At 38.2% G+C, this 26,577-nt stretch overlaps 3 protein-coding genes and 1 non-coding gene across 4 annotated transcripts; 3 read left to right on the top strand and 1 right to left on the bottom strand.

The window, feature by feature from the left end:
* The first annotated feature begins 837 nt into the window (after positions 1-837).
* LOC132152911 (WD repeat and FYVE domain-containing protein 2) lies at positions 838-9,537 on the top strand. The gene is made up of 12 exons (XM_059561892.1): positions 838-1,218; positions 2,859-2,926; positions 3,242-3,315; positions 3,435-3,489; positions 5,862-6,012; positions 6,718-6,830; positions 7,334-7,460; positions 7,559-7,664; positions 7,789-7,890; positions 8,452-8,582; positions 8,659-8,767; positions 8,856-9,537. Exons 1-12 carry the CDS (start codon positions 1,082-1,084, stop codon positions 8,883-8,885), a joined length of 1,203 nt encoding a protein of 400 aa, XP_059417875.1. The 5' UTR covers positions 838-1,081; the 3' UTR covers positions 8,886-9,537.
* Positions 9,538-9,658: 121 nt separating this feature from the next.
* LOC132152912 (dehydrogenase/reductase SDR family member 12-like) lies at positions 9,659-12,800 on the bottom strand. The gene is made up of 10 exons (XM_059561894.1): positions 12,646-12,800; positions 12,405-12,538; positions 12,026-12,108; positions 11,834-11,926; positions 11,400-11,481; positions 11,093-11,154; positions 10,694-10,798; positions 10,482-10,572; positions 10,236-10,373; positions 9,659-10,099 (listed from the first exon to the last, which is right to left on the bottom strand). The coding sequence occupies exons 1-10, from the start codon at positions 12,699-12,701 to the stop codon at positions 9,987-9,989; spliced, it is 957 nt and encodes a 318-aa protein (XP_059417877.1). The 5' UTR covers positions 12,702-12,800; the 3' UTR covers positions 9,659-9,986.
* Positions 12,801-13,154: 354 nt separating this feature from the next.
* Positions 13,155-13,267, top strand: trnal-caa (transfer RNA leucine (anticodon CAA)). Its single transcript has 2 exons — positions 13,155-13,192; positions 13,222-13,267. It is a non-coding gene; the product is annotated as a tRNA-Leu (tRNA).
* A 1,112-nt stretch (positions 13,268-14,379) lies between these two features.
* On the top strand, positions 14,380-26,405 carry LOC132152909 (extended synaptotagmin-3-like). Its single transcript, XM_059561889.1, has 23 exons — positions 14,380-15,059; positions 15,849-15,890; positions 16,031-16,165; positions 17,564-17,640; positions 17,776-17,845; positions 18,528-18,617; positions 18,754-18,809; positions 19,362-19,482; positions 19,597-19,773; positions 19,861-19,943; positions 20,028-20,076; positions 20,243-20,332; positions 20,550-20,612; positions 20,751-20,810; positions 23,103-23,180; positions 23,312-23,398; positions 23,560-23,709; positions 24,309-24,715; positions 24,799-24,897; positions 24,990-25,121; positions 25,213-25,318; positions 25,419-25,468; positions 26,034-26,405. The coding sequence occupies exons 1-23, from the start codon at positions 14,742-14,744 to the stop codon at positions 26,071-26,073; spliced, it is 2,580 nt and encodes an 859-aa protein (XP_059417872.1). The 5' UTR covers positions 14,380-14,741; the 3' UTR covers positions 26,074-26,405.
* The last annotated feature ends 172 nt before the right edge of the window (positions 26,406-26,577 follow it).

Raw genomic sequence — 26,577 nt, 5'->3', positions numbered from 1 at the left:
ATTTAGGTTGTTCATCTTGTCCTCTTTACACGTTTACTTGGCATAAAAGACTCTTTTACTGCACAATACACAACTGCACAACTGATCTTCTCTACAGTTATAAGATATCAAAAGTTAGAAGTTCTAAAGGAGGATATATAAAAAAAGCAACCAAAACAACATCACTGTGCAGGTCCTGTGCAAGTAATTCTAAATCCTATACGATTCACAGGAGTTGTAACCAGCCCTTGAAAACATATACAGAAAATGCACCTGGAAAAGACCAATTGCCATTTGATAGTTTACCAGTTAGCATTATGTGTCAGCTGGTCTATAGATATCAACACTCTGGCATGTAACTTTCCCAATTAATATGAGGAACTTAGTTATAAAAACCACAGCAGAGTATGTGCATAAATCACAAGTCTATTGGTCATATAAACTGCAACATTATATATTTTAAAACTAGCAAAGGATATAAAACTAATAGGCTAAAGGAAAAAGAAAATATAAGGGATGCAGACATTTAGTTTGGCTTTCTTGTAGAGTTGAGAGAAACTACAATAGTTCTGTGATGCATGTCTGCACATGATAAGGCCTAAATATAAATTGAACAATTTAGACTTTGTGGTTTTATCGTTGAGAATAAAGTTGTCATTAAAATGTAGACGAAAAAAAACATATAGCCTAGACTTGACAAACTAACATAAAAGTTTAATTTTATTGTTTTCATTGAACAAAATGCACAACTGTACAGGATTTGGTGCAATGACCCATTGTACAAATGTCAATGAAATTGAAAAATAAATGACGTTCAACTTCCGCTTCTACAAATGTGGTATTCGTCGGAGTCAACGCTGCACAATGCAAACGCATGCATCTGCGATTCTTCCAAAAGTCGGATCGTCTGTGTACGTCGAGAGTGAGAGGAGAACACGCGCATGTCTTTAGGTAGCATGACATAGAGATCGTGTGTGAATGTCCCCAGTACAGGCTGTGAGAGGTAATCAGCTGACCTGCAGCATCTCTGACCGCCTGCAGGACTATTAATCGACCTGCGCTCACCGTGAGAGGATCCAGGTGACGCAGACACTACAGCGCAATGGCAGCAGAGATTCATCCCCGTCCGCAGACACGAAAGCCCGTGCTGTTGAGTAAGATCGAGGGTTTCCAAGATGTGGTGAACACGGCTGTGATCATCCCCAAAGAGGACGGGGTTATCAGCATTTCTCAAGACAGGTCAGCGCACCTACGGTTACAAAACCACAACAATTGCAATGCAGAATATATTCAAAACACCTCACGCGTAGAGAAATGTTATAAGAAGCACTGGCACATTAATAAATACATTTTGATATAAAATAGCCTACATGTGACATGCACAGTGACAGTCGATGAGCACATTTATCCTCTTTTTTTTTCTTTTTTTTTTTAATAAACGATGTTCGGAGGACCAAGTAGCCTACATTAATCCCCAGTTATCATCACATAGAGAGTGCAACTGGAGGATAATAATAAAGAGGCTTTAATATTCAAACACGGATCATTTAAGCCGCTGCTATCAATTAATTTTGTTTGTGCGTAGCTGCGTACTGTAAAGTGAGCATTGCCTGCGGATCTTGTGAACAAATCGATGTTTTTAAAGTAAACATGTAACTTAGGGTGAACGAATCAATTTAGTTCACTCAATCGTACGCTTTGAACCGCGTGACTACCTTTTCCTGTCTTCAAAAACTGACGAAACGAACAGAAAGCATTCAGGTCCGCACTGATAAGTATTTCATTATTAACCTACTGAACAAATACGCCCTTTACTGAGAAAAAGTCGCTGATTTAAATCTGATAGAGGCTGAACAAGACTCATTCGCGAATGAACGAAAAAATGTTGGTCGTGAATGGGGAACATTTAAGTCAATCTCGTTTACAAAATAATAAATGCAAAATAAAATTAGGGTATTTTATTGAGACTCAGAATTAAGTTTTATTATTGTTATGGTTTTTCTGTTTAGTTTTCAATGCAGCTCGGTGATATGGGGTCACGTTACTGTACAGTCTGTGAATTATTGTGAAGATAACGAGTCTCTTGGTAAATTTGTAGGCTCGCAGCCTTAATAAAGAAGAAATGAACCTGTTGTCATTTGAAGTAATGAGCCAAATATGATTGGCTTTGCAAGCACACATTATTTCTGTTCATGCAAATAAACACCCAGAAAGAGCACGAGAGTTCACGTCATCGTCCATAACTACACGACCCATGACGAGTTCCAGCACCATTCAGAGAGGAGGAGAACTGCCAACATATTTATGCAGTACTGTGGGGAAATATACAATATAAAATTGCAAATACTTGTTGTGGTGAAAGTGTGAGCGAGCAAAGACTGCTGTACAGAAATATCTCTCTATGTGCACAGTTGCACATATATTTTTACCTATCATATAAATATACATTTGTTAAGGTGTTTTAATGTAGAAAAAAAAATAAAAATTAAAATTAAGTGTTAAATTATTATAATTTTTTAACAGCCCCAACAATTATTTGAAAGTCGTAATTTTAAATGTGTGTTCCTTCACTTAACATTCATATATTCCATAATACATATGGCCTAGCATTTTGTCCCAGCCCTATGATTTTGACTACCCTGAACCTGGCTGTGTTTTAAATTTGGCAACCAAATTTAGTTTGAGGTCTTATTATATCTGGCGATAAGGTGATTAGGATTTATCTTACCGAACGACAAGTATTCTTAGATGTGTGTCCTGGTAATTTGTGCACTGTGTTGCATGTCACTTTGGTAAGAAACGATCTGGTAAATACATGTAAATTTTCTAATCAAGATTATTGTTTATTATATTTACGTATTTATTTGAATTTGTTTTAGGACAATCCGCGTGTGGTTGAAGAGGGACAGTGGTCAGTACTGGCCCAGTGTCTATCACACAATGCCAGGTGAGTCCTCAATCCAACACTGATCCTGTGCAGCTTTCTGAGAGCATTATGGGACATGCAACCACACAACTTCAGGAATTTTACTACAAATGCAAAAGGGTGAAGTGAAACCAGTATGGGCAAGAACTTCAGTTTGTTTTCCCATTCAGACAGGAGTTTCATTTCTCAGTAATGTCTCATTTTTTGTTTGCTTTCTAGTTAACTGGTCTAGAGGTCACTGGCTCTCAGTTCAGGGTGTTTGTTTATAGTCAAATGCTGATCAGTGGATTTTGTTGGATAGGTTCTCAAACTCACTGTCTTTGTCTTATGTTGCAGTGGCGTGTTCATGTATGTCATTTAACCCAGAGACAAGGAGGATCTCTGTAGGGTTGGAAAATGGCACTGTAACGGTATGTTAATTAAACATTATTCGTACACACACACTCCTGTTTTCTAAGTAGTAATATGTCATTAGTAGGTTCTCAGAGACATTGCTAAGCTTCTTTAAGCCAGGTGTTCCTCTTATCAGGAGTTTGTCTTATCGGAGGACTACAACAAAATGACTCCTGCACGAACATACCAGGGTGAGCCACAAATACAGTCTCACACTATTAAGTTAGTTTTCTCAAATTACATAAATCATATTAACATGTTCAAGATTCACAATCTATCTATCTTTGTCATTTGAAATATTTCTACTCCGAGAAAATTTTAATTGGTTGATGTCCTTGGAAAAGTTTTGAATCAAATTAATCGAAACTTCATTTAAAATTTTAGGAAAATGTGGGAAAACTTTTTTTAGCTTTCTATTTTAAGTAAATAAAAAAAAGTTTTTTGCATGACAATGGCTAATGTGTGTTAAAATTCAAATAAATTTCAGAAAAAAAAAATAATTTGGCATTTTTATTATATACATAAGGCCCTAATTAGTGGAGAGTAAATTTGGGAATTTCGTCACATGGATGAACTATTTTTAGAATGCAGGAGAACTTTCCTTATACATAATATTTTTGGTTGTACTAGACATTGGAGTGAATCTAACTAGTTTAGAACTAATATATATACACACACAGTACAGACCAAAAGTTTGGACACACCTTCTCATTCAAGGAGTTTGGTTTATTTTTAGGACTATGAAAATTGTAGATTCACACTGAAGGCATCAAAACTATGAATAAACATGTGGAATTATATACGTAACAAAAAAAGTGTGAAACAACTGAAAATATGTCATTCTAGGTTCTTCAAAGTAGCCACCTTTTGCTTTGATTACTGCTTTGCACACTCTTGGCATTCTCTTGATGAGCTTCAAGAGGTAGTCACCTGAAATCATCTTCCAACAGTCTTGAAAGAGTTCCCTGAGAGATGCTTAGCACTTGTTGGCCCTTTTGCCTTCTGTCTGTGGTCCAGCTCACCCCTAAGCCATCTCAATTGGGTTCAGGTTCGGTGACTGTGGAGGCCAGGTCATCTGGCGCAGCACCCCATCACTCTCCTTCTTGGTCAAATAGCCCTTACACAGCCTGGAGGTGTGTTTGGGGTCATTGTCCGGTTGAAAAATAAATGGTCCAACTAAACACAAACCAGATGGAATAGCATGCCGCTGCAAGATGCTGTGGTAGCCATGCTGGTTCAGTATGCCTTTAATTTTGAATAAATCCCCAACAGTGTCACCAACAAAGCACCCCCACACCATCACACCTCCTCCTCCATGCTTCCCGGTGGGAACCAGGCATGTAGAGTCCATCCGTTCACCTTTTCTGCGTCGCATAAAGACACGGTGGTTGGAACCAAAGATCTCAAATTTGAACTCATCAGACCAAAGCACAGATTGCCACTGGTCTAATGTCCATTCCTTGTGTTCTTTAGCCCAAACAAGTCTCTTCTGCTAGTTGCCTTTCTTTAGCAGTGGTTTCCTAGCAGATATTCTACCATGAAGGCCTGATTCACACAGTCTCCTCTTAACAGTTGTTCTAGAGATGTGTCTGCTGCTAGAACTCCGGGTGCCATTGACCTGGTCTCTAATATGAGCTGCTTTTAACCTGCGATTTCTGAGGCTGGTGACTCGGATGAACTTATCCTCTGCAGCAGAGGTGACTCTTGGTCTTCCTTTCCTGGGGCAGTCCACATGCGAGCGAGTTTCTTTGTAGCACTTGATGGTTTTTGTGACTGCACTTGGGGACACTTTCAAAGTTTTCCCAATTTTTCGGACTGACTGACCTTCATTTCTTAAAGTAATGATGGCCACTCGTTTTCCTGTACTTAGCTGCTTTTTTCTTGCCATAATACAAATTCTAACAGTCTATTCAGTAGGACTATCAGCTGTGTATTCACCTGACTTCTGCACAACACAACTGATGGTCCCAACACCATTTATAAGGCAAGAAATCACACTTATTAAACCTGACAGGGCACACCTGTGAAGTGAAAACCATTTCAGGTGACTACCTCTTGAAGCTCATCAAGAGAATGCCAAGAGTGTCCAAAGCAGTAATCAAAGCAAAAGGTTGCTACTTTGAAGAACCTACAATATGACATATTTTCAGTTGTTTCACACTTTTTTGTTATGTATATAATTCCATATATAATTCCACATGTGTTAATTAATAGTTTTGATGCATTCAGTGTGACTCTACAATTTTCATAGTCATGAAAATAAAGAAAACTCTTTGAATGAGAAGGTGTGTCCAAACTTTTGGTCTGTACTGTATATATATATGGCTATCTAACCTTCTTTAAAAGACATGACTTACGTAATGCTTCCAATGAAGATAAACAAGACCGATATGGAGTCAGTCCTGTTGTTTGCTCTTTTGTTACTGAAATCCAACCTCTGTGATTGTTTGACTTTCTGCTACCTTATTTATTTAAGTGAGAGCATAATTGGTTGAGTTTTTGAATGTGGTAAAGTGATCCCTCCCAGCTTTGCTCATTGTGTCTTGTCTCTTGTTTGTGTTAGCTCATCAGGGTGGTGTTACTGTGGTGCTGTTTGTCTTAGAGATGGAGTGGGTTCTAAGCACAGGTCAGGATAAGAGCTTTACGTGGCACTGCTCCGAGAGCGGACAGCAGCTGGGCACATACCGGACCACAGCATGGGTATCTGGACTACAGTATCCATTCACTCCTAATCTGAAACATCTCTGAAAACCTCCAAGTTTATGTGCAATATAGTCACAAATCAGTCATTGTCACTAGCAGTATTTTCAGATTGCTTTGCCTCAATTTGACTGAATTTACTTTTGCTTTAATATATATATATATATGTATATATATATATATATATATATATATATATAAATCGTAACAAAAAGAATTCCAATAATTAACTTAAATGTTAGCTATGTATAATTTATATTACAAATGTAACTAGATAAAAGGATAATGAACATTCTGTCATTTACTTACCCTCATGTCATTCCAGACCTGAATGACTTTTTTCGAAAAGTTATTTTGAGAAATGTGTCTTGTATTTATTTATGTATTTCTGTTCATACAATGGAAATCAACTGTGTTTTGGTTCAAAGGTTTGAAAGAACATGAGGGTAAATGATGACCAAATTTTCATTTTTGGGTGAACTTTTAAATGCTGTAGGAAAGCAGGAATGTGGTTTATAAATGTATTGTAATCTAGTGACTTCACAATGGGCAAAAATTATGCTTCGGTATCAATATTGGTCCGGCTTAAATATTAAGAGGTGCCTTGTTGCCAAAAAAAAAAATACATTTTTGGTGCATCTTACTGTAATTGTGTAAATAGATTCAGGAGGAGGAGTTCAGAAGTTTTGTAGCATTGGCTTCTTGACAATCTGTGTAAGATTTGATGTGGAGACCAGACATGCCTTCGTTGGAGATCATTCGGGTCAAGTGACAATCCTAAAGCTGGAGCAGGACAACTGCAGCCTGGTCACCACCTTTAAAGGCCACACAGGTGCTTACAACAGCACATTACAACTTACAAACAGCACACCACAAATAACAGTAAAATAAACTCTTCACCATTAGCCCAGATACAGTTTGCCATTAGGTGATCTATTGAGATTCACACATGAATTTGGGCCCTTGAAGTGGGCAAATAAAATAAATACTTAATGAGGCTTCTCAGTTAAAAAAATAAAATAAAAAACTAAAAGTGGTAGCATAAAACCAAACATCCTTGCAATAAGCAAATAGAAAACAAGAAGGGAAAGCGGCTGGTCAGCACAAACAAGCAAATTAACCAACAAACAAGTCTTCAATGTACCAAGGGTCATTCTAGTGTGGATGGCATCCCCTGGTGGCTTGGATGACAATACTATAATTTCCCCCCTAGCAGCCTTTAAGTGCTTATAAACACAGGATACATGCATACATCCACAAAATACAGTATAATGGAAACAAGTATTCCATTCCGTACCTGACCCTGAATCTTTTAATGTGTGTTTATGTGTACAGGTAATGTCACAGCCCTGTGTTGGGATCCTGTAAAAAGGGTTTTATTCTCTGGAAGTTCTGATCATTCAATCATCATGTGGGACATTGGAGGCCGTAAAGGAACAGCTTTTGAGCTGCAGGGACACAAGTAGGACAGATGAATTGTCGTCATGTTTTAAAGATATCAGAATAAACAAAGCATGCTTGTCAGGTCCTAATGTTTGAATGTTTGTGTGTGTGTGACAGTGATAAAGTGCAGGGTTTGTGTTACGCTTCTCATACCCGTCAACTCATTTCCTGTGGCTCAGATGGAGGAATAGTTATCTGGAACATGGACGTCACACGACAAGAGGTGAGCGAGATCTAGAGCGAGGATGAAGCAACTAGTACATAAGGGATTCCCTCAGTCAGCAGGTCATGTGGTATTTATGTTAGTTACATAGTTTCTGCATTTCCTCATCTGTTCTGTGCCTCAGACTCCTGAGTGGCTTGACAGTGACTCGTGTCAGAAGTGTGAACAGCCGTTCTTCTGGAATTTTAAACAGATGTGGGACAGTAAGAAAATTGGCCTGCGACAGGTACAGAGCACTAAAGCATTAATGTTGCACTGCAAAAATAATTAAAATTCTAATCAACTATTCATATTTTGTCTTGTTTTACAGTAAAATCTAAACATCTTTAAAACAACATAAATTTAGTGTAAGATAAGACTTTTATTAGAGTCATGCTCACCAAGATAAGACTTTTTTAAAAGATGTCATGCTCACCAAGGCTGCATTTATTTAATTAAAAACACAGAATAATGGTAATATTAAAATCATTTTTCAGTTAAAAAAAATACTGTTTTCTATTACATTATTATTTAAACTGTAATTTTTTTTCTTTGCTGACAAAGCTTAATTTCCAGCATCCATTACCCCAACTGATCTAACTGACCCAAACTTTTCTTCGGTAGTGCACATTGAATTAATTTTTAAAATATATCTGAATTTTTTTTTTAATCTTACCGTAAAATATATTTATACGAAAACTGTAAATGTATTAAGAATTATTTTCAGAAGGTTTGCAGTCCTTTTAGTCCTCAGCCCACACTTTAATATCATATAAAGCTAAAGCAGCTTGATTTTGCTTTTTCCCAGCATCACTGTAGGAAGTGTGGCCAGGCCGTGTGTGGAAAGTGCTCCTCTAAACGCTCCACTATTCCTCTAATGGGATTTGAGTTTGAGGTGCGGGTTTGTGACAACTGTCACGACTCTATTACAGATGACGAGTAAGTCAAATTTGGATTCTTCAATGTTTTGAGTCTCTTAAATAGTAGAATCTCCTAAAGCTTTCTTTTTGTCCAGACGGGCGCCCACTGCAACATTTCATGACAGTAAGCACAGCATCATACACATGCAGTATGAACCCAACAGGGGCTGGCTGCTCACCTCCGGGACAGACAAAATCATCAAGGTCAGTAACTCTTCTCACTCAAATGTGAGTGTACTGTTTGATAAAGAGATCAAACTAGTTTTAATATCTGTGGTGTGTTTATATTCAGCTGTGGGACATGACTCCAGTGGTATCATGAGAATCCTGTGTATCGTCTGCAAGCAGGAACTTAGAATCAGTGCTGAACCTGAACCCAGAACCATATGTTTGTGGAGAACGTTCAGCGTTCAGGTCACTTTCCATGGGCAGCTGCATCTCATGGAGGACAAACTCAAGGATATCATGACATTGAACTGAGCATGTGCATTTGTATGTATTTGTGCATGTGCACGTGGATTATGGGAACAAATATGTAAATATTGTCCAGTCTAAATCTGCTTATTTCAGGTCGTTTATATTGACATAAAACAGTGTTGTTAATGTTGTCTGTGAAACTCTTTGCACTTATTCCAGCATCATCTCATATCTTATCCCAAACACAAATGAATCCTCGTGACATTGCATCAAAGCATGCTGGAACTGTTTTATATTCAACTGCACTTCAATCAGCGGTGTTGGCATTGGAAAACAGTCTCCGCTATTCCCTGCTTGACATCTGTTGGACTCTTTAAATCTAAGCACTTAGTTTTACTGGTATTTTAATACCAGTCAATTTAATTGGAAGATTTAACATACACATAATCGCAAATGTATTTGTTTACACAGGGTAAAATTCAATGCTTAGTTGTAATATTATTGCATTTGATCTTATTAAAGCTGGTGTTTTATAGACATCTCATTACTTAAAGAAACATTCATTGGTATTTCATTCTTTCATTGGATCAGAAAATGTGGTTAAAACACAATTCAACATTATTTGTCTGACACAATTTTGCTTTATGATAAAACAAGCAAGTGGACATTTGATTATTGGTAGTGCTGTATAGCTTGTTCTTAGCTGTTGAGTACTGATGTCTTTTTTTTTTTAATAGCAGTTTTACATTTAAGAATAAAATAATCAGCTGTCTACATATTGCAAAAGTTGTCTAGTATAATAAAAAATGGTTAAGAGAGTATTTGTTTGAAGAATAAACAATAGGTTTAAAATATTTTAAAGATTTGAGGTTGTTTTGGTTAGTCTTTTTGTCATAGTATTCATGAGCTTTTCACGTCTCTGCAGTTCTCAGCGTTATGAAGAATGAATATAATATTCTGTGTGTGGAATGATGGCTTCTTTGGATTTGATCTAGAACCAAACCGATTAACACTTGAATTTCACAGCGAGCTCCTCCAACTTGCTCATCAGCTTCTGGTCTTCATCTGGAGAAGACCTGGAGGAGGCCAGAGGCAGATGTGTGGAAACCGCTTTCCTGTCTGCAGATAAATCAGTTTGAGAAACAGGGGTCAAAGGTCAGTTACATGTTCAAGACAGCTTTAGTCTGCTATGCAGAGATGTGTTCGTTATTTCATTATTTTACAGAGACACGTTCACATTTTAAAGATGTCTGACCTTGGAAGAAGAGGCCGCTGGGCTGTCTGCTGGCAGTCTCTGATATGGCCAGCCACACCACTGTGTCGGCCCCTTGAGCTTCAGTACGGAGTTTATTCTTCATTTTTGCATAGAAATCTGGCATGGATGACCGCACCGCTGTAGATGGAACAAAAACACAAAACAATATCTCATTGACTGAGATTGCTAAATTCTTGTATCGATCAAGAGATTTACTCGCAGCTGTACAGTACACACACTGCCCACCTGGGGTGTCTGCCCAGCCGGGGTGCATGGAGGAGAAATGGACGTCTTTGTGCTGAGCTGCCCATTGCTCGGTCATGATCACTTGTTGCCTCTGAGAAAGGTCACAGTTAACAATGAATAACTCCTGCATCTTTACTAAAAACATCAAAAACAAAATGCCAAAAATTGCAATGTTTGGACTAATTTGTATTGTGAGTTGTTTATGGTAGTACCTTGTTCTGTGCATAGGCCATGGTGCCCTCAAAAGAGCCTTTCTCAAACTGAAGGTCCTCTACATTTAACTTCTGAACCAGCATCCCACCAGATGACACAGTGATCTGTAATAAAAGCGAAAAAAAAATTATTAATATAAATAAAATAAACAAAAACATTAATAAAATAATTAACTACTTTCACTACTAATACAAATTATGATTGAAAAAAAAAAAAAAAAAAAGATTTATTTTAAAATAATATAACAATAATAATAAAGTTTTGGGGATGTTTTGAGTCATAAATGTGTCACTAAAGCCATGCAACGTGTGAGTGTAAATGTGTTTGGAAACACAGAAATATATGGTGGCACTGTCCCTTTTTGCAAACAGCACGTGTTTACATTTCTTCACACCCACCACTCTGGGATTCTCAGACTTCTTCAGTGTAGGAATCAGTGCTGTTGTCAGTATATATGTCCCTGTAAAACACACAAGATGAGTGAGCCGCCATGGTCACTCTTATCTCTTCTTATCCCTTGATTTTAAGAGATGACACTAAAAACATTCTCTACCAAAGGGGTGGACTCTGACCTTTGTAACCCAATATTATAAAACAGGCAAAACTAAAATATTGCAGTAAAAGCTCATACTTTGTTGTCCATGTTTGAAAAATCTTAACATATCATCAACATCAGATCAGAGAAACATGAATTAACTTTCCTACCTAGTGTGTTTGTCGCAAAGTTTTTCTCCAGGTCATCCTCAGTCAGTTCTCTCTGATTGACCATGCAACCTGCATTATTGATCTACGGTAATAAATCACGTGGAGATAAAACACAAAGTGCTGAACAATACAAGCAGAGACAGCATAACAATGTACATCACCATAAAAGCAGTTGTAAAATGACCATAAACAGACATGACTATACATGCCATCTTAAATGTGCCATGTTACTAATGAAATATATTACTTGGGGGAAGATGAAACATCGGTTTCTTTTTAAATTATTTAGAATAATATAGAATGATGAAGAATAAATGACTGTTATTGTATATAATCAATGATTATGCCGTGATTTTACTTGCACAGCCTCTCGCGGCTTATTGTTTCATCTTATTATTGTAGGTTGATGTAACTTAAAATGGGAATACATTTACCAGAACATGTAGATTGTGATTCTGAGAGAATCCATTAGCAAACTCCCACACTTTCCTTGGGTTGGACATGTCTACTAAGTGAACGTGGACATTCTGAAAGCAAACGGGAGACCAACTTAGACTAGAGCTCAGAACCAGAAGCATGTGAAATAATGATATCAAGCATGAATAAATGTACTTCTGAAAATATACCTCATTTTTACTTTGTTCCACAACGTCTTTTCTTGCCTCATTTGCACGATCTTCATTTCTGCACACGAGATGTACTGTCCCACCTGCAGATAAACCGTGTGAATGAATCAACTTACTGTTTTTATCAGCATTGCAACTCATTCGCCAGGAGGAGTCACTGTTGCGTCCCTTTTGTGGGTTACCTAAATGTCATAACAGGGTTCTGATGGAATGTACAAGACCTTCCAAGTTGACCATTCATTAAACGACAAAATTTGTGCACTAATGTTTTATAATTTAGAGAGTCGGCACTTAAGTGTCAGGAATGACGGAAGGATAATTTCTCATTGTATAAAGCAGAAGTCTCTGTTCTGAATGAACAAAGCCCTGTTTTTCTCACCTCTTTTGGCGATTTCGCAGGCGGCGGCTTTCCCGATGCCGCTGTTCGCTCCGGTGATGATGAACGAGCGGCCGCTCACACTCACCTCCAGATCCGCCTCGACGAAGCTCCTCGCCGCGGACTCATAACCGCCCCTGGTGAGGGTTAATGACATTTTAACTGCGGTGCACTGTAGAAACTTTCGATGGCAAGTGACCGTTTATGGTTTGCGTCTATCAAAGTGTTAGGCAAGCTGACTTACTTCGTATATTCTTGTAGACCCTTCAGGAACCAAACTGTGTTTCGGTAAAGAGACATCGTTACGATTTCACTCGTTTGCACTGTTTTAATACAGTCTACGGTTTACACCCAAGAGCGGTGTCATAACACACTAGCACGTTGGAAATCAGAGCCACGCCCCTGTGGAGTTTAGTAACAGATCACGTGTTGCATGTGTTGTAAGCGCGGGTTAAAATACGCATGCGCATATCATAAAACGATAAACGCGCTCTTTGCCTAGTTAAAACCTTTCTTTTACAGTCTATGGTTAAAACCGTAGTTCTGTGCACTTATTTTAAATAGCTTCTAAAACATAAATGAAAATAAATGAAAATTTGAAATAATTTGATTCGGATTCTACCATATACTGGTGTCGTGTTTTACTTAGGAAAGTCGAGTGTACTAGACTAAGTATTTTTTTAAAATTCGCACTGACGCGCATGTTTCTGTCATGAACAGCCATTAACGAATATTTTCTGTAGATTTTAAGTTGTCAGGATGGCCGAGTGGTCTAAGGCGCCAGACTCAAGGTTAAAACCTTCCCAATCTAACATGGGTCTTCTGGTCTCCGAATGGAGGCGTGGGTTCGAATCCCACTTCTGACAAGATTTTTTACTGTTCATTGACACTGGGTGTCTATTTCTACATAATATGTGTCTTATTGTGGTTTAAACTGTACAATGCACCAAAGACAGGCAAGGTGAGGTAAAACAAATTATAATCAAAGTAAGGTTAAAAAAAATTAGAATAATGTTTTATAATTAAGAGATTCAGCATTTAAGTGTCCGGAATATCAGTAGGCTAATTTCTTTCTCATTGCACTGCAAATGTATCCCACTTTAAACCCCACCTTTCCCAAAATTTCCAATAATATATATATATCCTGTTTCAAGTGTTTTTATTATCCATATTTCATTGGGATATAATGTTAATGGTCTTTCTCCTGTTCTTTCATCAGTTTTGAGAGACATGCAGTTTTTGTGAATGTCTTACAATAATAAGTAATAGCCTACAGTTACACAAATACAACTCCACTTCCAAGCCAGGTCAAGCTATTATCCGTAAATTCATCAGTATGTACATAAAGTACCTGATAAAAGTATGTTCTTGTATTGGACTGCAATGGCTTTGAAACCCCTCGAGATGGCGCGAGACAAACAATGGCAATTAAATTTGTACAAACAGCAAAGACATATATTGAAAAAAAATCTACTTTAATTTACCCTATAATATTAATAATAATAATAATAATAAAAAATAACAATAATGAATATTAATGTTAAAACTATCTGCACGTCACGAAATAAATATAATGGTTTTAATTTATACATTAGCCTACCAATTTTTTATTTATTTTATTATATAGTCTCTTAAATGTTTGGTCTGACAAAAATTAAAATATTTTTTGCTATAAAGATAGAAAAATCGGACTGTGCACATAGATATCAACATATTTTACATCTAAAGGAAAATATTAAACTAGCTAAATAAAGAATAACTTTAAAACTAGGCCAAACTATAGTTTTAACGAACGCATAGTCTTCTTCTTCTTCTTCTTGTTGTTTTAGCTAAATAAAGATACAATTAAAAAATTTAAAGCTATTATAATGTTGATTATTTTTTCTTCTTTCTGTTAAAGCGCGTTTCTTTAAAATCACACTCAAAAACTAAATTCATCTAAGAGAAAAAAATCGCTCTGCAATAAACCCCGGCCACTTACTCTGCCTCAGCCGCTATTTAATGCGACTTCGTCTTCATATGCGCTACTTCCATGAACAGATCGCTTTCAGTTTGCAATCATTTAGGTAAGAAATAACATAAAAAGGGAGGAATTTAGGCGTGTCTTCAGGCTGGCTAAAAACCCAATAGAAAACACGGAAGTTCACCAAAACTGCCAGGGAGTCTCCACAAACACACAGTCGGTTTAATGGAGATGAACTAAACACGCCGGGTCACCACCGGGGATGCTGAGCGCGTCACGAGAAACGTCTTGTTTACTCTTTCGACCGTTGGATGTGATCTCAGATAGTTCAGTATCTACTTCTACGTTTAAATCAATAACCAGGCTCCAGAGTCACAATGAGTGCAGCAGTCAGTGGGGGTCAAGAGCCCTCCATCTCTACTGGTGATCCAGGACTCAGTGTAAACGATGTCAGTCAGCTGATCATGGAGTTCATGATGTTCATAACGAGAGCGATTGTCCTGTGCTATCCTGTGTATCTGACCGGCTCTCTAGGACTCAGCATCAGCTGGATTCTTCTGAGCATACTCATGTGGACCATGTGGAAAAACAACCGCAGGTGGAAAGATCAGAGGATCGATACAGCTATAGACTTTTTGGAAAACGAGAAGGACGTGATCAGGAATGAACTCAAAGCCATGAACATGCCAGCTTGGGTGAGCGGTCTTTTTTTGGCATCTTTATTGACCTGGAATAATTAGTTAAATTAAGTGATCTGTGCAACATGTATTTTAAGAAGTTGCAAAGATGTAAACCAGTTAGTATGTTGCTGGGAAAACACTCTACTGTAGGCTACTTGATTATATAGATACTTAATATTCAAACAATACTAGATGGTAATGAATTGTAAGAGGTGATGCTTCTTGTTATATTGCTTTGGGAACATCACACACAAAGGTGTCAGCTTGATTTTCTTAATTAAAATACCCAGACCTTTAATGTGGTACTAATGTCTAGATAAAATGGACGATGTTGATTATTTGAACTGCAAAGTTAAATTGTATAGTAAGCCATTTTTATGTTGCTACAATTCTCAAGATTTCCATGTTTACAAACTCCAGTATAACCCTGAAGGGGTAATTGTCCTAAAAATAAAATTCTGAAATCAATAATCACCCAAACCTGTATGACGATCTTTCTTCTGGGAAACACATATCTTCAGTTGATTTAGATATAATAGATTACATGCCACAGATATCATGACACCATAAAATAAAATAAAAAATGCCCCTTGAGCCCTCTGAAATTTTAAGGTGTTGATCTAATTCGTAGTTCATAAAAAGCTGAAAGGAAAACAGAATTATATGGAATTTAATATGCTGTGAATTATATTTAAGCAAATTGCAGGAAAGTGTTTTTGATTTCTAGACAAGTGAACTTTAATTTTGTGGTGAAATATGAATTATTTGTCTCTGTTCTTTCTTTCTTTATTTTGTCCCTGATAGATTCACTTCACAGATGTTGAGAAGGCTGCTTGGATCAACAAGGTGAGATTTCTCAAATGTTGATTTGCATCTGCCATATGCTGGCAAATATCATAAATGTGTCTGCCTGTGGGAGTTTAAATTGTACTGTTTCATTATTTTCACTTCTAATGCATGGCTATAATAAATGTGCTTGTTTGTAGATTCTTCAGCAAGCATGGCCGTTCTTTGGCATGTACATGGAAAAGCTTCTCGTTGAAAACATTCAGCCATCTGTAAGATTGTCCAACCCCTATCTGAAGACCTTCACCTTTACAAAAGTCCACATGGGACAGAAGGTATGTGTGACGAGTGGGGCGGGGCCGAGGGACATGGGAGCGAGGCCGGGGGAGTGATTGGAGATGAACTACACCTGTTCGTCCCACCGGTCTCGAGGCCCATGGAGGAGATGGAAGGATATAAAACTGGAGCGACGACAGTGAAGGACGAGAGAGGACCAGGCCTGGGCTTTTAGTTGTGTTTTGGTTTTTATTTTATGCGCACCAGTCGTCCGTGAGGGGCTGGTGCGCTGTTTTGTGTTTATTTTGTTATTAAAATGTTGTTGATTGTCCGCCGGTTCCCGCCTCCTTCTTCCGGATGAATATGAAAGGTTTTATCGTTACAGTGGTGCCGAAGCCCGGGAGAAGGAGGGACGCGCTGCTGAAGATCCCTCGCCGCTGTGGTGAATCCGCGGTGCCATCGAGCTGGCGAGGAGTGTGCCGCCATGGACGCTCGAGGCGGTGGACTGGAGCGAGTTGCCGGGGACGGGCGAGCTCGCTACCGGCCGCCCACGATGTGGAGAGACGGCTGCCGTCCGTGAGGGAGCGGAGGAGTCGGCGCCGTTCGCCAGGTGGCCGGAGCCTGCTGCCTCCGCCGGAACGGGGAGGAGCAGGGAACGGGGGACTCCTGCCGGCTGCCCAAAACCGGAGGAGCCGTCGCCGTCCACCGGGCGGCGGAGGAGTGTCGTGCCGTCCGCCGAGGGCCGTCCAGTGCCACCGCCAGGCACCGCGGAGGAGATCACCCAGCTGGTGGAGGGCCGAGCAGCGGTGCGTCTGGGAACCGGAATTTTTTTTTTTTTTTTTTTCCTCTCTCGTCTCTGTCGCTCCTCCTTCCATCTCCTTTTCTCTCGCCTCGCCTGTCCTACCCCCAGGTTCCCGCAGGTCCCCGGGAGCGGCCCCCCCGGAGGGAGGGAGGGGGGGGGGGGGGGGAGTAGAGCGCAGTCTCGGGAGTACCCCCCGGCCTGCGAGGGGCGATGGGGGTATGTGACGAGTGGGGCGGGGCCGAGGGACATGGGAGCGAGGCCGGGGGAGTGATTGGAGATGAACTACACCTGTTCGTCCCACCGGTCTCGAGGCCCATGGAGGAGATGGAAGGATATAAAACTGGAGCGACGACAGTGAAGGACGAGAGAGGACCAGGCCTGGGCTTTTAGTTGTGTTGTGGTTTTTATTTTATGCGCACCAGTCGTCCGTGAGGGGCTGGTGCGCTGTTTTGTGTTTATTTTGTTATTAAAATGTTTTTGATTGTCCGCCGGTTCCCGCCTCCTTCTTCCGGATGAATATGAAGGTTGATATCGTTACAGTATGATTTTGTAATTGATGCTCGGCGCCCTTAACTGCCAATAGAATATAGTAGCCTACTATTATAAATATTTCAGCAGTCAAATAAGAGCTTACAACTGTGTATTTGCATTTCAGGCTCCAACTATTACAGGGGTACGAGTGTACACACATGAGCTGGAAACAAGAGAGGTCATCCTTGACCTCAACATTACGTGAGCTGTGACATAGAACTTAATTTTGACACCAGATTATTTGCTACCCCATATACAACTGATATAATGTGTGGATTTGCTGTCATATATGTTCCTGAAATTTTTTAATGCTCCCTTTCCTTTAATCTCTTGTAGTTATGAAGCTGATGTAGACATTGATGCAGATGTTAGATCAGCCATCAAAGTTGGAGTCAAAGGCCTTCAGGTTAGTGAAGGAATAATTGAATTTAATGACAATAGATGGTATTTTCTTCAGCTGATATTTAAGAGTCGCCTTTTATATCAGGCAAGGTCATGTTTATGATTTTCACAATACTGTTTAAAAGTTTGGGGTCTGACTGAAGTCTTTAAAGGCTCATGCTCACCACGGCTGTATTTATTCACTCAAATATACAATGAAAGTTGTAATATTGTGAAATATTATTGCGATTTAAAACAACTGTAATTTATTTCTGTGATGGCAAAGCTGCATTTTAAGCAGATTTGAGTGTCACACTGTCCTTCAGAAATCATTATAATTTGTTGGTTTAGTGCTAAAGAAGCATTTCATATTATTATCAATGTTAAAGAAAAGATGCTTGATATTTTCATGGAAACAGTGATTTTCTTTTCTTTTTTAGAATTCTGACAGAATGTTCAAAAGAACAGCATTTATTTCAAATATAAATCTTTTGTAACATTATAAATGTCTTTACTGTCACTTAAATCAGCGTAATGCATCCCTGCTGAAAAAAAAGTATTAATTTCCTTAAAAAAAATTTAATAATAAAATGAAATAAAATAAATCAACTTACTGACCATTACTGAGTCCCCACAGCACAGCAAAGTTAATCTATTAAAAAATGTAATAAACAAGAACTATGAATGTGTTTATTTTTTTCTTTCAGCTTCAGGGAATGCTACGAGTAATTCTCGAGCCTCTGATTGGCCAGGCACCAATTGTAGGTGGAGTCACCATGTTCTTCATTCGTCGACCCGTGAGTATGGACCTGTTTTTATACAGTCTATGCTTTGGATATTACATGCAATTGGCTAGTTTAAAATAAAAATAAAAATAACAAAAGTGTCATGAATTCATTAGCAAAACATGAACATTTTAAATTAAATTTCCAGGCTCTGCAAGTCAATTGGACTGGAATGACTAACGTTTTGGATGGTCCAGGACTAAGGTATGTACATTGATTTGAAGTATTTTGATTGTCACTTAATAAACGGTTGAAATGCACATTTATTGTATTTGGTTGTTTACCAAACAACTAGCCAGTTAGCCATCCCTGTTCAAAACTGCTTGAGGACATGAAATGTTGTCATACAAGTTTACATATAGTCAAATGTGTATAACGTTAAAGCCTCCAGTACAGGGAGGAATAAATAGTACAGGATTATTGAAGATTAAAGATGTCCTTTTCCGCTTAAGTTAGAAAGAAAAACTTAGTGTTGCTGACACAATGTTAAGCCTGTCTTTGTTCCTCATTTTCCATGAATATTAAATATCTTATAACATATGAAATTATGATTAATTGATTAATCTCTATAATAATCGGTCATATACCCATATATCCTTTCACCCAGGACAGATTTTACCTGTAAAAATCTTTCACCTACAGATGTAATTGCCATTTAGAAAACCAGGGATATCTGATTCCTTTATCTCAATGAATTAATCAAACGTGATACTTAGTGTTTATTGACAAGTAAAACTAAATCTGTTTACTCTCTAGTCATCTGTCAGAATCAGCCATTGTGGATATCATCGCCTCTCTCATGGTTCTGCCCAATCGTATGTGCTTCCCTTTGATTGATCAAATCAAGGTTGATCAAATGAAGTTTCCTCTTCCTCGAGTAAGACTTGGGATAATTGATTCCCAATGCCAAAATCTATAAAAAGAAAAAAAAGAAAAACTTTTTGTTTGTTTTGAAAATGCAGAATAAGTTATACTATGTGAACATCCTTAGGGTATTGTACGGGTCCATGTTTTGGAGGCCCGTGATCTTGTAGCCAAAGACACGCACATGATGGGACTTGTAAAGGGCAAGTCAGATCCATATACTGTGCTGAGGGTCGGAAACAAGCAATTCAAAACGAAGACCATCAAAGAAAATTTGAATCCACGCTGGAATGAAGTTTATGAGGTAAATTTAAGAAGTCCTCAGTCTATCTGGATAAAGTCAATTCACATGGGGAAATCGAGATCTCTTTAATATCTGTTTTTTAAATAGTTTGTCATTCATGAAGCTCCTGGGCAGGAGTTGGAGGTGGAACTTTATGATGAAGACAAAGATGCTGATGACTTTTTGGGCAGGTAATGAGGAGTATGCTCAGATCATGGCTGTTATTTTGCCTGTTGTATGTGATTTTGTGTGTGATGTTTAATTGTCTGCCACAGGTTCAGTCTGGATTGTGGGGATGTGAAAAAAGACAGAGAGATAGATGAGGTGAGCTTTAGAAAGATCAGAAATGTTGTGCGCCTGAACTTGTAGCTGAACAAAGAATTTATTGGAATTTCTCTGTAGATTGAAAAGTGCTAAAATATACTTCGATATAATATAAAACTTGTATAATTTTTGTAGTTGTTCACCAAGTTCTGTCTTTGAATTTCAGTGGTTCACCCTGGAGGACATAGAGTCTGGTCAGATACATATGAAATTGCAATGGTTTTCTTTGCACACAAACCAAGCACTACTGCAGGAGGTAAGCTTGTATTTCATGCATTATAATAGTGTTGATAATTGAGATACTGTGCTAGATGGTTAAAATACCTGCTGTGATGTAAGTGCTGTATTTTCTAATAAAATGTGTTTTAGTTTTTTCCCCTGATGTAAACATTATATTAAGCTGTAAAAATTAAACTGGATGAAATATAAAGGTGTTTTAATGCATTTTTTTTAAATTTAATTTCACCTTTCAGACCAGTGATGGGCTCGCTTGTGCCATGTTGGCAGTATACCTGGACAGTGCCTCTAATCTGCCTGTGAGTATACATGTACATCTAAAAGACTGCCCGCCTATTATAACACAAACACAGCATGTAAGACCAAGTGTTATTTTATGATATATCTCCTTTTTCCTTCTTTTTTCTTTCTTTCTTACCATTTTTCTTTGCATTTAGAAAGACCATCGTGAATTCACCCATAATGAAAAGCATGGAAAACCACCCAAAGTAGCTCGGGTAAGAAATGGCTGATATTGTCCTTGATCTTATGTGGAAAGAATGAAGCACATAATGAAATCCTCCTCACTAGAAATTGTGATTGGTGGGTGGGGTAGTTCCCCCTCGGCAGGGCTGGACTGGGACAAAAAATCGGCCCGGGCATTTTTGCCCAGACCGGCCCACTATATGATCATAAACACCACCCATCTTTGCACGCCCTTAATTATATGCATACCAACTCCTATTTATTAAAACCACTAATGCCATGTAATGAGTGAGTATAGGAACGAGTGAGAGTTAACAGATGAAATAAGTCAAAAGTTTATATTTATTAATACAGTTGAACTATACTCCACAGCGGTGAATCCTAAAACAAGCTATAAGCGGCTCTGGCATAGCAATACCAGTGTTTCTTACAGGATTTTTGTTAAAACTATGGTGGTGTGTCCTCGGTCCTTCTAGGGGGGTTGGGGGGCATGCCCCCCCCCCCCCGGTGAGAAAGTTTTGTGCATTTTAATGTTAAATTCATTAATCTGGTGCACTTTGAGAGTTCAAAATTAAAAGCTCCAACCCATATTCAGTGTGCAAATTAAACAAAGAAAAATTCAAACCTCTTTTAGTTACAGTGTCTATTTACATTACACCTATACATAATAGTTATAATATTAATCCGATGACAGTAATAGCCATATTTTGTAAAACAAATGCACAAAAAAATAAAGATATATTTTGACACAGTTTACAGTGTCTGCTTTAAGGGCCTGGTTCTATTTTTTCACGCTATTTATCTGCACATTCCTTGCGTTTCTTCTCCATCTTTTTTTACAGATACACACTGACACTGCTGCCGCTCGCTCACTCGTTTAAAGTTGTGATTGGGCCAGCCCAGTGTCAATCAAGAAAAGAGCCAATGGGCCGCTGATCTACGTGTTTCATGGGCTGGTCTGTCAGAAAAAAAAACTAACACTGACTTTGACCAATGCATTACACCGGCACAAACCCAGCGCCGCCAATTAAGCAAAACAAAACGAATGGGCGGCCGATGTACAAATTTTATGGGCCGTTTAAAAAAAAAAAAAAAAAGTATGAGATATCGGCCCAAAAAGCACGTCGGCCCACCGGGCAAATGCCGGTATCCCCAATGGCCAGTCCAGCCATGCCCCTCGGTCCGAGAGCACCTAGATCGGATTTAGCATCTGCGATTTAAAGTGGCAGGGGTTTGAGGCCCCCCCTGGCCCCTGCCCTGTGCACACCACTATAAACACCATCAAAATACCACATACAGTACTAAAAGTAGTCTTCTGATGCCATATGATAGGTTTGTGTGGGAAGAAATCTGAAATGTAAATTAATTTAGCCCTTTCACGACAGTGAGTAAATGAAGACTGAATTATAATGTTTGAGTGATTTATTCCTCTAAGCCTTTCTGGAAAGTTTGTTTATTAGGCTTCCTCAAAAAAAAGGTGAAAAAAAATTCTTACTTTTTCTGTTGTTTCGTCAAAAAGCTAGACATCTAGGTATTTCACTCTTCTTCATCTCATGCGTTTGGAATGCTGCCTCAGGCCATCTTGCACTGAATATAGAACATTCCAGAGATTATATCAAAGCGTTTCAGCTGTAAGCAGGATAAAGTCAAGGCACAGGATTTAGTTTCCTGCTTCTCTGTAATTGTAGCAACCTGTTCAACTGGTTTCTTCCACTGGTTCAACTATGAAAATGATCACGTTAACTGCACATACATCATGCAAATTAAAAGGTGAAACATTAGGACTTTTTTTTTTTGGTCTTTTTTTTTTATAGCGTTGTAGTTTCATAATCCTAATATCACCTCAATGTCCGTGGATCACAGACCCATAAGTGAAGCAATCTGCTGGTCATGACATATAAATGAAAAACATTTCCTGCACACATTCTCAGTCAAAATTAAAAGTTTTTTTTTTGCAACTGCCAGAATGACTCATAATGTGTGTTTTTTTTTTTGCACCACTAGCTAAATCATATGTGAACTGCATTGCAATCAGTTCTTTTTGTCTCACTGGAGACATTTCTGTGCGAATACGCATAATTGTTTAAATATATAATTTCCAAGGATTTGTACCTGACATTTAATATAAATCTGTGCTAGTTTTTTTTTTTGATGCTTTAGATTTTTTCATCCAGTAATCACAAATGATTGGAAAGGTCAAGGAAAAGTCATGACCATGACAAATTTTGGGAGTTAAAAATTTGGGAACCACATCTAAAGGTTATCTAGAATATACATTATCAAAATGTGTCTACGACCTTAATACACTTTATTTCCATCTGCAGCTTACCAGAAGAACTAATGATCCGAACTCATATGTGGAGTTTTTCATTGATCAGTCAAAAAAAAGTCAAAAAAGCAAGGTATGTAACTTTTTGTAATGTAATTCTAAAGCAAATCCGCTCTGTTTCCCAGTTTTCAAACTCAATGAATCAAAAATTTAAAAGCTGGAGTGTTTTGTATTTGTTTTCTGTGTTTGTATTTGTTCTGCCAGGTTGTGTTTGCCTCAAAAGACCCAACTTTTGATGAATGCTTCACATTCTTTGTGCACAGTGTGAATAACCAAGTGTTGAATGTTGAGGTAAACCAGTCTTAAAACCATAACCCATTTTACAATATTAAAGAAAAACTAATTGTTCTTGTTCTTCCATACACAAGGTTTGCTAACTATAACAAACTCATAGTATAATTATATAATAAATAGAAACTAATGTCTCTCTTTCGTTTACCCTGTGGCCTTAGGTAAAAGAACACGAGAAGAAATCCTCGCTGGGCAAACTCTCTCTGCCATTGGTCTGGCTGCTCAATGCACCTGACATGACCCTGGACAAGCGCTTTCTGCTTGAGCGCTCCGGAACCAACAGCCAGATCAAGATGAAAGCTGTTCTCAGGGTGAGTGAGTGAACTGCAGCAGCTGGTTTTATTTTCTTCAGCACCTGGATTTCACAAGCTCCAACTAAAACTGTCATAAAAAAAGTCTTTATACTTTAACTTAATGTTAAATGCATTAGTTATCATTAAATAACAATGAACTTTACAGCATTTATTAACTTAGATTCATAATAAAACTTTACAATTTTCATTAATTTAATATTTTTATAATGAATATGAGTTAAAGAACAGTAGTATATTTATAACCTAGATTCATAAATGGTAAAAATGGTTTGTTCATTATACCTAATGCATTAACTAATTTTAACAAACCTAACCTTTTGTGAAGTGTCACAATCATATTTGTTCTCCCATATTTTAAAAGTTCATAAGTCTGTTTATTTTGCTATCCTGCCATCCACAACCCAATCAGAACAGATCTGTGTCCCAGGTTTGAGTCACAGCCAACCAGTTTAGAACCCCTGATCTTATTATTGTTTGTATATATTTAAGTGTTCCTTTATGTATCAAGACACAAATTACTATAATAATGCCTATAATGTTGTAATATTTGCTGGGATAATGGTTAACAATGACATTATACCCGTCATCTCAATTAGATTCTTACGTTGGAGAAAAGGAAACCAAATGTTGCCACTCCACCAGCTCCGGCTGAGGAAAAAGACTCATCTACCCAAACTCGCCCTGAGCCCCAAACACCAGCTCCAGCTCCGGTTCCAGCTCAACCTGTACAGAGCGTCCTGAAAGAAAAAGTGCCAGTTTCATTTGTCCCACTCTCCAGAACACAGACAGTTCCTGCCCCTATGCCTTCTTCGGTCAGCTCCTATAATGAACTCCAAGCGGAGTATACACCCTACCGACGAAGCACTATCGTGGGCTCAGAACAGCTGCGTTCAAGCCCCTCCACTTCCAGTCAAATGCATCGCTACGATTCCCAAAGCCTGTTGTCGGAGAACTCAATCATTTCTTCTCGTCTCGATCTAACGGACAATGGTTTTTATCCAGAGTAGGTACAGTCTGGTGCTGCTTACAAATGCTGTGTCCTACAAAAAACTCCAGATTTAACCAATGAGTTTATGTTTATTGAAGGGCCATCTTGAATCATCAGGGTAGCTTTGGACAGATTCATCTCACATTGCGTTATGCCACCTTAAGGAAGCGGCTCATTGTGATCGTCAGCAGCTGCAAGTAAGATGCCTATCCCTCTTTTTATTTATCTTGTAATCATTGTAACTATCCCAGATCAAAGAATCATAAGAACTATGATTTATTCTACTTAGGGATCTGTTCTCCTGCAGCGAGAGCAGCTCTGATACTTACGTCCGCATGTATCTGCTGCCTGATCAGACGTGGAAGCACCGCAGGCGCACTTTAGTTAAAAAGAAGACCGTGAACCCTGTCTTCAATGAGACGTTAGAGCATATTTTCACCTTTTGAAAACCCAGGTATTTTGTTATCTTTGTTGGAAATGTTTCAAAGATTCCTAACATAACTCTTCATCAGATTTGAGTTTGCTGTGTCATTGGAGGAAGCGAGAACAAGAAATTTGGATGTTGCCGTAAAGAACAATAAAATGCTTCACAAAAGAGAGCGTAAGGAGATTGGAATGGTACGTAGATAAAGAACAGGGATTGACATGGATTTGTCAATCATTTGTCAACATTTCCTGACTGTCACTTAAAAAAATTATTTCCTTTCTTTTTCAAAAGGTTTTGATTGATATGTCTGAAATGGATCTCATCAAGGGTGTCACAGAATGGTAAGGACCGCAAATGTGGTCAGCTAAGATTTTTTTGTGACTTTGAGAGTGCCACAGTTGGATTCTGGAAGAAAAAAACTAATTTTCTCCACAGGAAAATGAAGCTTTAAAGACTGTTGTGAGCTTCGAGCTTGTTTATTGATGGTGTATGCTTTTGTTGAAGCCATCTGTTTGCATTATTTCTTCTTATTCAAAATCATGTTTAACAGTGAAATTTATGGTGAAAAACTAAATTAGCAAAGATGCTGTGAAAAAATTCCACCAGTCAGAGAGCCACGGCCAGCAAATTGCACTAAAAGAGCTTGCAGGGAATGCCCACTCCCACGAAACACAGGGAATGTTGGTTGGCTGGTTGGTTTGGTTCATGGCTTATATTGCTTTAATACCTTTTTAAAAATCCTTATGGGAAAAATTAAACAGAAAAAATACTTCCATAACCTACCCACTGAAAAAACTGGGCAGGCACTAATGTACTCTGTTACACAGCTGAAATGTGCATTAATAACGTTTAGGTGTGCGGATGGTATATGTTTATGTGTAACTTTTTTTCTCTTTAATTAAACAGGTATGAACTCACTCTCCCTGGGTTAAAGAAGACAAACTAGGAGAACTGAGGTCAGCTAGTCACAAAATAACAGAGCTAATTTTTTATTTGCTCATAATTTTATTTTTACCTGCTGAAAGCTGCTAAAAGCTACTTCGATGAGACAGACTAAGCACTTTGACACTGACTTGGTGATTTGAATACATAATTCCTAATTCCCTCAACGTTTTGTGTCTCATTGCTGTTACTGACCTCATGCCATACTGTCAGTTTTCTTACATTCATTAGATTTGTGTGTGTGTGTGTGTGTGTGTGTGAGTGAGAGAGAGAGATGTAGTGATTCTTGACATGACAGAAGGTTATCTTGCTTTCAAAATGTGTCAGTCTTTCTGTTCAAGTGTGTATAATTTGGATTTGGAGTTTTTCTTTATAAATTTACAGTATGAAGACAAGTATAAAGACAAATATGAGTTTAAAACCTAAAACACCAAGTATTATTTTTGGTTGTTATTTTGGAATTCAAGATTCACAAGATCTATTTTTCCATTTAATATGTCTACTTACT

This window comes from Carassius carassius, chromosome 11, assembly GCF_963082965.1.
Source record: "Carassius carassius chromosome 11, fCarCar2.1, whole genome shotgun sequence".
In the NCBI taxonomy this organism is placed as follows: Eukaryota; Metazoa; Chordata; class Actinopteri; order Cypriniformes; family Cyprinidae; genus Carassius; species Carassius carassius.
This window is presented reverse-complemented; position numbering and strand designations above follow the sequence as displayed.